The 13,795-nt window shown below is 39.9% G+C and overlaps 1 protein-coding gene across 1 annotated transcript in view; it reads right to left on the bottom strand.

Annotated features, from left to right (window-relative positions):
• Positions 1-13,795, bottom strand: part of CFAP58 (cilia and flagella associated protein 58) — a 71,594-nt gene that overhangs the window by 52,980 nt on the left and 4,819 nt on the right. The window contains exons 3-6 of the mRNA XM_064144083.1: positions 8,437-8,585; positions 6,550-6,706; positions 4,483-4,677; positions 1,691-1,828 (exon numbers count right to left, since the gene is read on the bottom strand). Of these exons, the coding sequence (XP_064000153.1) occupies positions 1,691-1,828; positions 4,483-4,677; positions 6,550-6,706; positions 8,437-8,585 (639 nt within the window). The remainder of the gene's footprint in view (positions 1-1,690; positions 1,829-4,482; positions 4,678-6,549; positions 6,707-8,436; positions 8,586-13,795) is intronic.

The following is a 13,795-nucleotide window of genomic DNA, read 5'->3' on the forward strand; positions in this document are numbered from 1 at the left end:
TTTCATTTTAGGAAGTAAATATAACTTTCCTCATATAATTCAGTGTCACTGCTAGGTTTTACAACCATTCACAGACTACAGTGTTCCTCTTACAGCCTCAGATACTGGTTCTGTTAATGGTAAATTCCTCTGGGAGGATGTGAATCTCCTAAATTCTTACTGACAGTGATCTTCAAAGAGATTTATGTGTACTGCCACAGTTTAGGTTGGCCTACACCATAGTGGAGGCATTCAGGACCCTGCAGGATGAAACTGCAAGCACAGTGCCTACAAAAAGGAGTTGCTGTCCCTGGAGGTGTTCAAGAGAAGACTGGATGAGGCACTTAGTGCCATGGTCTAGTTGATTGGATAGGCCTGGGTGCTAGGTTGGACTGGATGATCTTGGAGGTCTCTTCCAACCTGGTCGATTCTATGATTCTGTGATCTCAGATCAAGGCTTTCAGAAGCTTTGGCAACTGGCTTAATCAGTAACTGGGCAGTATCTTCTATTTCTTTTGTTCCCAGAAGTCCATGTGCAAGATTCTCAACTTAGCTTGAAGTTAGGATAAGATTATAGAATCAAATCCACTTTTTGATGCTCTAGAACACCAAATGTGAGTAATTTGAACAACTGTTTGTAAAGTTTTAAACAATAATGGCAGAAGTAATGATAAAAGCAGCTAACCTGGAAAAGACAGCACTTTGTACTTCACAGAAGGAAGAAAAATATCTTCCAGTCAGCCTGAAAAAGTACAACACAAAACAATCTCCTACCATATAGTCCATTAAGGACCCACATCAGAATGATCTGTGTGACTGGTTACAAACTGAGCTTTTAATCTGTCAGTGGTTGATTTTTATCATTCAGACTAACAACTCTCTATTGGCAAACAACCTTTTTTGATTTAAATGCATGCTAAACTTTGATAAGATAATGATTTTCTACACAGATTTTCTGATGTTTAGTATTTTAACCCCAGTGATGATACAAAATATAAGATATGGTAGACAAGAGTAATAACATCTAACTGCTTACCCTTTAGCACAATTGCTCTTTAAGTACCCTAAAAAATAAAAAATCCCATGCAGGAATCATGTAATCCTTCCCCAGCTGAAACTCACCTGCTTCTGAGTAGCACAAAACAACTCTTAAATGGTGTAAAATCAGGCAAGAAAACCATTTAGATCAAAAAATAAACACCAGCTCCGTTACTTATATTTTACTTTCCCAACCCATATCATGGGGGAAAAAATTCCAGTGTTGGAAACAACTCCCTTCAGTGGGAGCTATCCAGGACACTGTCATTAACATTTATTAATATTTTTCAGTGGGGTTTGGCAAAGTTTAGGTTATGTTAACCACTGTAAGAAATAAAGTCATCAGTCTTGTGTGAAGATCTCACAACTGAAGAAGGATCTTATGCCTGTCAAAAGTGTCATTCTTTATTAACATTGTGCTGAGCATTTTGGTTTATGTTTTATGAAACACAGCTCCTCCTGCAGGACAGGTGATACTCTCTGAAGTGGCAGGGACGGGTGTGGTAGTGCCACAGAAAGAATGGCAACCAGTGACAGCCAGATCCTCATATTTCCTTCAAAACTAGCCATAGAGAAGTGCCAGTACATGAGCTGAGGTCATCTCTGCCCCAAGTGGTAAGACTGCTGTCAGAGTGATATGGCTGATAGTATGCATGCACCTTCTTGTACTTACTTTCAGTTCTGCTGTCTTCTGCTGGATGTCCTGCATCATCTCTGCAAGCATCACATTGTGCTGCTCTCTCTCTTGCATGAGCTTACTATTTTTTGTCTGAAGTTGTTCAAGTTCCTTATCAACTTTTTCATTCAAGATCTGTTAAGGAACAACTCTATTAACTCTTGTTAATCTCATTACAAGATCTACATATATATGAAAGCCAAATCTTCCATCTCCCCAGGAGATAAAAGCTGCTACAAATTGTTGTCTGCTTAAAACACACACTTCACTGCTGATGAAATCACTAATGTGAAGTATGATACATTTCCAAACTGACTAGAGGAAATGATAATTTCTCATGAATAATACAGCCAGCATCACTTTTTTTTTCTTTCTGGGAGCTTAGCAGGTCTCTCTTGCAGGTGGTAGATAAATATTTTACTTCTTGTTAGGCATTTGGCAAGCATCAGTAACGCAACTTGCTACATACAATTACTGAAAATGAGTATGAGATTCAAATTACCTCAATCAGCAGAGGGCAGGGGAGCTCTGTTTCTTAGCAAGCAAATCCTATGTTAAGATGCTGATAACATTTTCCTGGCTATTTGGTTTGCTGAGACCAAGACACAATCATTTTACTTTGCCCCAAAATAGCAGTTCCATGGTTTCTACAAAGAACATACACTTCAATCCTGGAGCTGCTAGTTGTTTCTTCTGCAGGATGGGACTTCCCCTAACAGATGCTACTCCATAAGAGAGGAAAGAACAACTATCATATTGTTCACTTCAAGCATGACTGTATGATAAGCTTGATGAAGTCAGTATGTACCATGCCCTTAAACATTAAAGGAGAAGTTACATCTCCCTCTTTTGAATGCATGCAGAAGAAAAGGCAATGTAAGAAGCAAGAATACTGTTTCTTGTGTTGCTGATGTCAGGATAACACTGTATTATTGAGACTTGGAGATGGCTGAGATGAAACCTACAGTGGCTATATCAAACTATTTTCACTGTCAAGCAAGCGAGGGTATTTTACTAGAAATTTTAGAGGAATAAGAGCAGGCATCACAGCCAACTACAATTCCACTGAGAAACAACAATCCAATGACATTGTAAGAGCTAGGTCACCTTCTCTTGGTGATGTCTTCCCCAACTCTAGCCTCTCCTTGCAAAAGAGGTGGTTTGGTACCCTAGTCCTCTTTTGTGGCCCTCTGTTGGACTCTCTCTAGTATTTCCCCATCTCTTTTGAACTGGAGACTGTAGAACTGGATACAACACTCCAAATGTGGCCTCACTAAGTCACAGAAAAGGGAGAGGAGAACCCCTTCACCTGTTGGACACACTCTTCTTAATGCATCCCAGAACACCATTGGCCCTCTTGGCCACAAGGGCACACTGATGGCTTACGGTGAACATCTTGTCCACCAGGACTCTCATGTCCATGGAGCTGCAGCAGGTCAATCCCTAACCTGTACTGGTTAATAGGGTTATTGCTCTCTGGGTGCAGGACCCTACACTTGCCCTTGTTGAACCTCACAAGGTTCCTGTGTGCCCAGGTTATCCAGGTCTCAGTGAATGGCAGCACAGCCTTCCTGGTGTGTCAGACACTCTTCCCAGTTTTGTATCATCAGCAAGCTTGATGAGAATACACTTTGTTCCTTCTTCCAGGTCATTGCTGAAGATACTTAACGAGACTGGGAGGTCTAGCTACAGATCAACTGGACCCCGCACTGCTGATCACAACCCTCTGAGCAATGTCCTTCGGACAGTTCTCAACCCACCTCACTGACCACCCGTCTCAGTCATACTTCCTAAGCTTAACTACAAGGATGTTAAGGCAGACAGAGCCAAAAGTCTCACTGAAATCAAGGCAGACAACAACTACTGCTCTTCCTTGATCTATCCAGCTAGTCATATCTTCATAGAAGGCTATCAGATTGGTCAAGCATTAGATCACAGAGCTGCCCTCAAAAGATGCATCAAACCAGTGTTATCAGTGTATCTGTTATTGTGAACTATTTTACTATGTCTCTTCTCTTATGTTGACAAAAAATTGTCATATGCCTCTACCTTCACAAATTCAGGCACCTGAAAGGAAGAAATAGCCATAAAAGCCATAAATTTACAAGAAACACACAACTCCCAAAGACATTTTCCTTAAGGTAGGACTGCTTCACAGTGATGAGATCTCCCCTGCCATTTACTGAAATTGCTTCTCTGTGAGTTTCCCAAAGTCGGGGGAAATGGACTGAAAACCTGAAAATCCAAACACTTGCAGAACACAATGTTAGGACATTTCCAGATAAAAGTTTTTAGAAACAGAATGGGTAAAATAAATCAAAAAGGTTCGTGGAGACAGTTCTCTGCTCTTTCACAGGCTTGAGAGGTAGATAAAAATTATTGCGACTGAGAAGAAAGAAGCTGGAGGTAAAATAACTTTACCAATGCCACTGCAGTCAATCAGTGGCAAAACTGGCACCATACATCAGAAGTTCAACCTGGCAGCCTCCTGTTACTATTATCCATGCTCTTCACAGACTTTCCCATTTTCTGTGATCTTTTCAAGATGCTTTCTAACAATATCATTGCGCTACTGATTTATGTGAGGAAATCTATCTGAAATCTGTCAACAAGATTTACATGTGTGTTCATTAGCAAAGTAATATTTACACTAAAATAAATAATGCTTAAACTTTATTAACTTAAAATAACCTACTTCTTTCTCCCTTCAAGAAAAATCTCTTTCCCTCTCATTCTGACATCTCACCCTCGTCTTAGACCTGACAAATACAGTGTGCTATCTACCCTACCTTCTGTTCTTTCAGATGTTGTTCCATTTTCAGTTGTTCCTCTTTGGTTCTCTCTATATGTTGCTGTAATTTCTTGATCTCAGCTTGCTTGTTATCCATTTCAGCCTGAAGATTTTTCAGCTCCTTCTCTATTTTTACCTTCTTTCGGGCCTCTTGAGTTGCCTCATTCTGTCGCAGCTGTATTTCCTGTTGAAGCTATAATAATCACCATAGATAAGACAAAAAAAAATAAGTTCTGTGGCCTTTTATTCAACAAAACAAGGCTCTCCTGCTAAGCTTGATTATGAAAACAACAGCTTATACACTGCTGTACCCCTACACTGTGGAACATGCCAGATCTTCTCATAAGTAAATATGTTCTCTAGTAATTGAACAGAAAATCCTGCATAAGGGAACCTGTTTACTGATGATAAGAATTTGTTAAGCATCAGTCAGTTCACCCTTCATGGAAGGGTCTGATACATTATAGGCATAATAGCATTCCTCTGGAGATGCAGGGGCACAAATATATCTTTAGTCATGACGTACCTGTAAAATGGTACTTACCAAATGCAGTATTAAAAACAATTTGGACTTATGTCGTATCAAAAGGAATTTTGATTTTCCTGTCTCACCCGCAGAAACACTTATTACACTGATACTAAATGAAAGAGAGACCAGTCTTCATTTTCACAACTGTTCTCAGTCTTCCTCATCTCAAAGTTCCTCTGCAGGAACTTAGAAAGATGAGCTTTCTCTCATCTTTAATAGACTGTCTTGTGACTGCTGCTCTCTGCCTTCCCAAAAATGTCATGGAGCAGAATCAGCAGAGAGGAGACACAGGGGGTTGATCCACATGGAAATATTCAGTTCAGCCAGAGACTAGCAATTTAAAGATGTTCTTCACTTAAAGATTCCTCTTGCTCTGAGCCCTTAGATGAAAAGTTACCAGAGCTGACAGAGTCTTCAACAGGACTTTGAAAAAGGTATTGTCATTTAAGCAGTCTGAAGTGGAGAATAATTTCATACTGGGAGAATGGGAGGTGGTTACAAATGCTGTAACAATCCCATAAATTTTAGGGCTGATGAAATGATTATCAGAAGATGAAGGCCAACAAGATTCAATAAGTTTTGATGGGAGTTTCAATCCTCTCTCTTTTATCCTAAGCTGACAATGCTGTTAGAAAAGCAAAGATTTCTACTCTTTTGTAATACATTCCCATCCATCTGCTTTAGAAACATAAATGAGGTCTGTGCATGAAACCTACACTGATCTTTGCTTTCCTATTTGTGATTAATAAACAACTGGAAGCAATATGCTGCCTCTATCTCCTCTGTTATTTTCTGCTTTTCCTTTTTCTTGTTGACTTGCTTCAGCCCCTATTTATATTCTGGTTTAAATTATTTTCTTCCTCATTGTTATGTTTTTTATATTTTGATGTAGCATAATTCTGTGTCCCACCTTCCATCCTTTTCTGCTTTCTCTCTGAAGATCCTATTGATCCTCAGGCTTGCGTCTGCATCTCTAGCTGCTATATACATTAAAAGGAAGCTATACATATTGATCAGTAAAAAAGCACTCTCTGCTCAGATGGTCTCTACCCAGAAAAACAGAGACTCTAAAATGAAGAGGAAACAAAACCATAAAGCTGAGATGGAATATTACTGCTCTCTACAGACACCTGTGAGGTGAAAAATAACTTCAACTGAAAAACTGTAGGTAGGAATCAGTGTGAAGAAGACAGCAGGAGGTCTCTAACCAGGTTTGTGTTCTAAGTGCTCCTTTGCAGGGTTAAGGATTTATAATCCTAAAAAAGACCACCACATCTCCAGTATGAAAGATAACTACAATTTAGGAATTTTTGGCCTCATTCAGGGTACTTGGAAGCTGTGGAAGGAGCTGGTACATGTCAAAGGACATAGCCCAGAAGTAGAAAAATATATTTTAAAAAGTAGTTCACAAGAGCACTCTTGAAAACGTTTGAGATGCGAAAGAAGTAGCAACATTCTAGTTATGGATGGCAATTGTAAGAGTGGAGAATGGTTCTGAACAAAGTCTAAAATCACTAGCTAGTGATCTATACAGACCTGCATAACGGACTGATCTGCCTCATTTTTTGCCCTTTCTGCATTCTGCTGCTGATCTGTAGCTTGAGTTAGACTTTCACGTAGCTTCACAACCTCTGACAACAGTTGATTTCGCTCCTTTGTTATTTCGTCTTTGTGTTTTAGCAAATCCTGGATACTGGAAACAAGAAAACAACAGACAGGCAGAGTCACAGGCCGTTTCTGTTCTTCCTCCTATGCCAGAGCAAGATCTTTTGTGAGAAATAGGAGTTTAAAAGTAATTTGCTTGATTTTAAACTCCTTTTGGATTAAGGCTCTGCTGGTCAATCAAATTGTATGCTCTATCTGCTGTGATCCTAATCACTGTCAACACAAGCAACTTTAAAAGTTGTCCTAGTCTAAAAAAATCACTCTTTCTGGTTATATCACCCCCATCATGGGCCTGAAGAAACCTTCTGTTTCCCAGAAAAGTAAAAAAGAAAAAAATTCATTCTTCTCTGCTTACTGCAAAACTACTCAGGGACCAAAACTTTTACTTTGTTGTAATCAGATTCTCCGCTGCTTACTCTACTGAGCAACTAACTAGGTTATGTCTTGCAGTCACCCAATGTAATAAATCAGACTCCCTGTTTGAAAACATTTACAATCAACAGGAAATTCCCAGCAGTGTGGGTTTAAGCTCAACCTTAAAAATCAGCCTTGTATTTATAAAAGACTGTAGGGGCTGCAAAGGAGTTGTCTAGTCCCAGGACCTTGACATTGGGCAGACAGAGTAGGAAAGCATGGAACAGGAGGGTAATTTAGAAGGAGCTTTAAAACAAATGTGTAAGTAGGAAGATCTCAGTAGCCTGGGCAGCAGCTGGAAACAAAGGAGTGAGCTGTCAAAGCAGTGGCTTGTGGCTCTTGCAGGAAAATGCAAAAAGCAGCCACAGAGAGCTGCCCTTAGGGAGAGCTGTATTAGGAAAGACCTTCGTGACTAAGCTTTTAGATTGAAGGAAATCTGTTACACAGGTGCAGAACATTATAGGGACAACAGCTAAAAGAGCGGGTTTCTCCTGCATTCAGGTGGTTTATGTGCAGCCACATTCATTGGAGGGATGGTGATTGAGCACAACAAAGGCTTTGTTCACAGGCTAGTCTTGTTTATGCAGGCTGGATACACAGGAGTGAGAAACGTGACCCATACATATCCTGAATGCATACTATAAAAGCAGAGTGAAAATTTCAGCAATCTCAATGGAAAGAGCAGAGGTCAGTAGGGTCACTATAGTTAACATCTTTGAGTTTACACTTAATCTTACAGCATAAGCACAGTCTAAGAACCTGACAGTACAAACACCAGCTTTTGGAGGGCTTTTAAGTGGGTCCTCAGAATCATCATTACTACAACACTGTAGCAGCTCATGGCTTCACTTAAGACTAGGTCCCTCTACACAATGTGTTTAGTAAAATACCCCACAGGCTTAAAAATGCATAAATATAAAGTACAATCAAGAACACAAACATTGATATTACCTTATAAAAAGCTGAGAATGGAAGCCTTCTGCTTCCTTGACTGAACTAGTTCACACCACTGACATTACATGTAAAAATGTTGACAGGATCCCATTCTCAAAGACAGAGTATGTTGAAATGCTATTCAGATAAAGCAATACAGCAGATACTGAGAAAATGCATAATATTGATTTTCATTTGCTCTCTCAGCTTAATCCAAGTCCATTATAGCCTGATTCCATACTTGCTTACTATATAAGCCCATAAAGCAATAAATGTGAATTCATCAGAAAAGTGAAGGACAGGAAAGACCTCTTTCTTTTTCCCAGTGTCTTTGTGGTGTCTACATGGCTAAACAAAGTGCAGGGTGACAGAAAATCAGATCAGTCTTGTCCCTCCCTCAGGAAATCTTACTTGTTCTCTTGTCCCAGGGATGGTCCAGATCCTTGCTCCACTAAATTAGTTAGGTGAGCAATTTTCTTTTGCAATGATTTAATTGTTTCTTTTGCTTTCTGTTCCTTTTCATAGGCTGTGTCCACCATTTTCCAGGCCTTTTCAAGTTCCTAGGAACCAAACAGAAAACAATTACATAAATTGGGTTGAAAATGAACAATCAAATAAAAATTAATTGCCTTGTATTTTGGTTAATTAAAAAAAGAGATTGTCATGCCTTTGCATGCTTGGCTTCATAACAATTTTCCTCACCAGTTTTCTTTTCAACGAGGGCACTAGCAAATATTTTGAGTCATTCAGACTATGTCAATTTACACACCAAAAGCTCCAACCCATTCTCTTTAACACAGAGACCTGAATGATATCAAGTCTTGTTCTATGAGAGTGCTCAGTTGCACCAGTCCCAACACTACCCAAAAAATTACAGAAAATTCCATTCCCACAGCAGTACCACCTGCTAAAACAGCTTCCTTAAGTCTGTGAAAAGCTTCTTAGTTGTTAGGTCAGTGAACATCCAATTTATTTGGACAAAAAAACATCTTACTCTGGGCCTTTCTTCCACTTCGTTCATTTTTATGAAGGAGGCCCACGAAGATGGTCAGAGGGCTGGAGCAGCTCTGCTATGAGGAGAGGCTACAAGAGTTGGGGCTCTTCAGCCTAGAGAATAGAAGGCTTCAAGGAGACCTTATAGTAGCCTTCCAGTGTCTGAAAGGGGCCTACAGGGAGGCTGGGGAGGGACTATTTGCAAGGTCCTGTAATGACAGGACAAGGGGTGATGGGTTTAAGCTGGAAGAGGGGAGATTCAGACTAGATGTTAGGAAAAGGTTCTCTACAGTGAGGGTGGTGAAACACTGGACCAGGTGGCCCAGGGAGGTTGTGGATGCTCCCTCCCTAGAGGTGTTCAAGGCCAGGTGGGATGAGTCCTTGAGCAACCTGTTCTAGTGGGAGATGTCCCTGCCTATGGCAAGGGTCTGAAACCAGATGACCTTTGAGGTCCTTTCCAACCTAAACTATTCTATGATTCTATGATTCTTATCTGTACAGACCTAGTGTATTTTGGGTTTAGCTACATATTTAACAAGCCACAATTCTCATGACAGATTTCAGCATACGGAATTACTTGAATGACAGATTCATGCACCTCTCACATGCTCAGGATTATAATAACCACAAATGGGATAGGGGAGGAGGGTTCATTTTATTTTTCCAAACTTTCTCTTCAATTCTCTCCCTTAAATCAGATCCTTAAGAGCAACACAGCAGGCTTATTCCTTGTCAAACTCAAGCCAAGGTCCTACCAGTTCTGAAATCTTGTGCTCAAAAAAAATGCATAAACTCAGAAAATTACTGATCTGGGAAAAAAGCACCTGAAGACTTAGAAAACAGTGAAGACATCACTTTTGACACTACAAGTCCCTGAGCTGCAAGTCTGTGCATGATGTCTGTCCTTTCTCATGCTCTTTTCTCAGCTTGCTCCTAGTGTAGTTCTGGAGCTGATGGACTTGCACAGATTTAGACTCCAAATGTGGCTGTACACCTGTATGGTATCCTCAAGCACAGCCAGATAGAAGCATCATTATAACAAGCCATAATATCCCTTTCAACTCCAACCTGCATCATATGAAAATGTGGCAGGAGGGAAAAAAAAAACCACACCACCACAATGAAGAATACCAAATTCTTTCTTGGAATTCATATACCTGGTTCTGAAAAAAAAAAAACCTGCTTAACATTAAATTCATTAGGGTGACACCTACATTTTGATATATTGCTAATACATTTATTGACTTCTTTTAAATCAAATAAATTTAATACTTAGCTGTTTAGTGCCTAAATTCAAAATTCAAGATATCAAACTAGCAGAAGTAAGGGTCTACCAGAGTTTGATGTAAAAATAACAAAAATATAACAGCTGTAGTCTATTTAAAATGGAAAGGGAATACAGATTTATTTATTCAATTAGTTCAACATATCCAAATCTGAGAAATCAATCTGAAACTCAGAGATCAGGAACATTTGCTGCCCCCTACTATTAATAAGAGCTAAACACTGGCCTTTAGTTGTTCAGAAATTCTGAAGGAGATTACAGTCAATTAAATTCACTACCTACAAAGAGCATTTTCATTACTTAATCAATCACTTAGTTCATCATTTAGTTTGAAAAGGAGCTTTTCACTTATATCAAGCATATTTACACAGCTTTAAATATGAAACTTTTGTGGTTTATACCTTTCAAGTTCTGAGTTTCATTCAAATGTAGCTATGATTACACATAAAGTGTTAACTGTCATCTAGTAAGTAATGAATATTTCATTCATTATTATCTTCCATTAAAATGTTCAATTATAAAATTTAAACAAATGTAAGGTAGGCTGAATAATGGCATAAAGCCAGCATGTATCATCTTAACTGTTAGAAAACCATAGAACATAGCTGCAAATAGATACATTTCACATTTTGCTACCTATAAGAAGCAAGCAACCTCTAGAAAAATGCAAATGGAAAGTGAGATTAAAGCTGATTACTTAAATCAAAGCTTCTTGCCAGCTGATTAGGCTGTGATTAAAATTGTTGAATTAAATTATTATGATTGGAGTTTTGGAGGATAGAACTGGTGGATAAAATGGCATCTCTCAGGGGCCAGTGCTGGGACCAGTGCTGTTTAACGCCTTTATCAGCAACATGGACAGAGGAGTAGAGTGCACCCTCAGCAAGTCTGCAGATGACACCAAGCTGTGTGGCACAGTTGACTTACTAGAGGGCAGGGATCCACCCAGAGGGACCTGCATAGGCTGGAGAGGTGGGCCCAGGCCAACCTCACGAAATTCAGCAAGGTCAAGTGTAAGGTCCTGCACCTGGGTCAGCGCAATCCCAAGCACAAATCCAGTCTGGGTGGCGAATGGCTGGAGAGCAGCCCTGAGGAAAAGGGTCTGGATTGATGAAAAGCTTAACGTGAGCTGGCAGTGTGCATGTGCAGCCCAGACAGCAATTGTGTCCTGGGCTGCATCAAGAGAAGTGTGGCCAGCAGGGCAAGGAGAGGATTCTCCCCCTTTACTCTGCTCTCGTCAGAACCCACCTGGAGTACTGTGTGCAGTTCTGGAGCCCCCAACACAAGAAGGACATCAAACTGTTGGAGCAAGTCCGGAGGAGGACCTTGAAGATGATCAGAAGACTGGAGCAGCTCTGCTATGAGCACAGGCTACAAGAGTTGGGGCTCTTCAGACTGGAAAAGAAAAGGCTTCGAGAAAACCTTCCAGTATCTGAATGGGGCCTACAGGAAGGCTGGGGAGGGACTATTTGCAAGGTCTTGAAACGACAGGACAAGGAGTAATGGGTTTAAGCTGGAAGAGAGGAGATTCAAACTAGATGTTAGGAAAAGGTTCTTTACAGTGAGGGTGGTGAGACACTGGAACAGATTGCCCAGGGAGGATGTGGATGCTCCCTCCCTAGAGGTGTTCAAGGCCAGGTGGGATGAGTCCTTGAGCGACCTGTTCTAGCGGGAGATGTCCCTGCCTATGGCGAGGGGTTGAAACCAGATGATCTTTGAAGTCCCTTCCAACCTAAACCATTCTATGATTCTATAATTAAATCAATCTGACCTCTAAGGTACCTTACTGGCTTTAGTGAGCATTTTGTTCTGGTGTTTGCAGAACTGATCCCCTCAATTCAAGGAAGCCATTCAGATAAGCAATGTTTTCAGCTCAATCTAAGCTCAGGGGTTTTTTAACTTTATCTTTCTTTTGATGTGTAATTGTGTTGAATTTGTGTTAATAAAAGCAGGTTTTATCAAAAAAGCTAACTGCCACAGATGATGGCCTCACTAATAAGCAAAAATCTAAAAATTCATTTGCCACACATTTCAGCACCAGGAAAACTGGGCTTCATTATAGCTGCTTCTTGGTTGTGTCTTTGAGTAGTAGGTTGTGTCCTTTAACTTCAGACGTAAAGAAAAGAAATATTTGATGGCAGAAGCCTCCAATAAACAAATATTTGAATGATTGCTAAGTGGAGAGGAAACTGGAAGAATACAAAGTGTCAGCATCACTGGGTAATAGCAGTACTTGTTTAGGTAGGTAAACTTGTTTAGGTAGGTAATGTATTGAAATCTGTTCTATAATTAAAGACAGAAGTACTCTGGATATTTGCAATTGAATTTTTTGAGAAGTACTGGAGCTCTGGAAATTGTGAAGCAGAATTCATAAACTGTGACTACCCTACTTTATGTCCATTAAATATCCCAATAGATTGCATCAGTTTCACTGCTCAAAAACCAAGAATTACTGAAATGCTTTCTTACTATATTGGATTGATACCCCTGGAAACTGAAAACTTGGCAGTTCCAAGTAGAGCAGTACCAGATCCTATAAATTCTCCTTCCAGCACTCTTCCAGTGCAGCCTTTTGGATCAGTATCTCTATCAGTGATAAAGAGAATTATATTCTCTTTGCATTTAGCTTGGCCCTTTCTCCTTTGATATGACTAAAGAGCAGACTGCTATATCCAGCTTATTAAAACTACAAAACAGAGCAATGAACAACCACGAGACACTTAATAGCTATTGATTATCACTGACCTGGACCCTACCAGCCACTGATCCGTGTAGTTAACTCCTGCCCCTAAAGAAATCCTACTGATTACAAACAGGCTCCACACGGTAAAAAATTTTGCTCCTGCAACTTTTATATGTACATAAAAGAATGACCTAGAAGAGCAAGGCTGTACACTTGCTCCCTGATTACCCATCAAGTCACCAAGATTTAGGGGCTTAATTTGAAGGACCCACACCATTTTTACAGGAACAGTCTCACCAGGATTTTCCTATCTTTTACAAATAATGCAAGAGGGAAGAGCTTGTTTAATTTAGCACTGAAGAACACCACCTTTGCTGGTTTAGCACTTGAACTTTCCTCAACGCTTGCCTTGGGCTCTCGATAAATACATTTTTCAAATGTTAGTAAAATTACAGTGAAGTACTACAGCTGTAAGGAAACTTTCATTTGGAAAGAAGAATAACATACAATATGAAGCATACACCAAACAAAACTCCAAAATGTGAAATGAACATTTTAAACACTACCAAAATCATTCCTAAACACTTAAGGGAAGGACTATTTCTCATAACCTAACTGAAAAAGTTATCAGTGCTGTTCATTCCCCCCACAGCACACCACTAGAACTGAAATGTCACATGGTGTGCATTGCATGCAATTTCTAATAGGATCATACTGTCAAGTATCTTTTTCACTATGAGATCCCTTACCTGATTCAATAGTGTGTAGCATTGTCAAGCCAGACCGTGTTTGAGCTTCAAATTAGCTGC

This window comes from Pogoniulus pusillus, chromosome 6 (genome assembly GCF_015220805.1).
Source record: "Pogoniulus pusillus isolate bPogPus1 chromosome 6, bPogPus1.pri, whole genome shotgun sequence".
In the NCBI taxonomy this organism is placed as follows: domain Eukaryota; kingdom Metazoa; phylum Chordata; class Aves; order Piciformes; family Lybiidae; genus Pogoniulus; species Pogoniulus pusillus.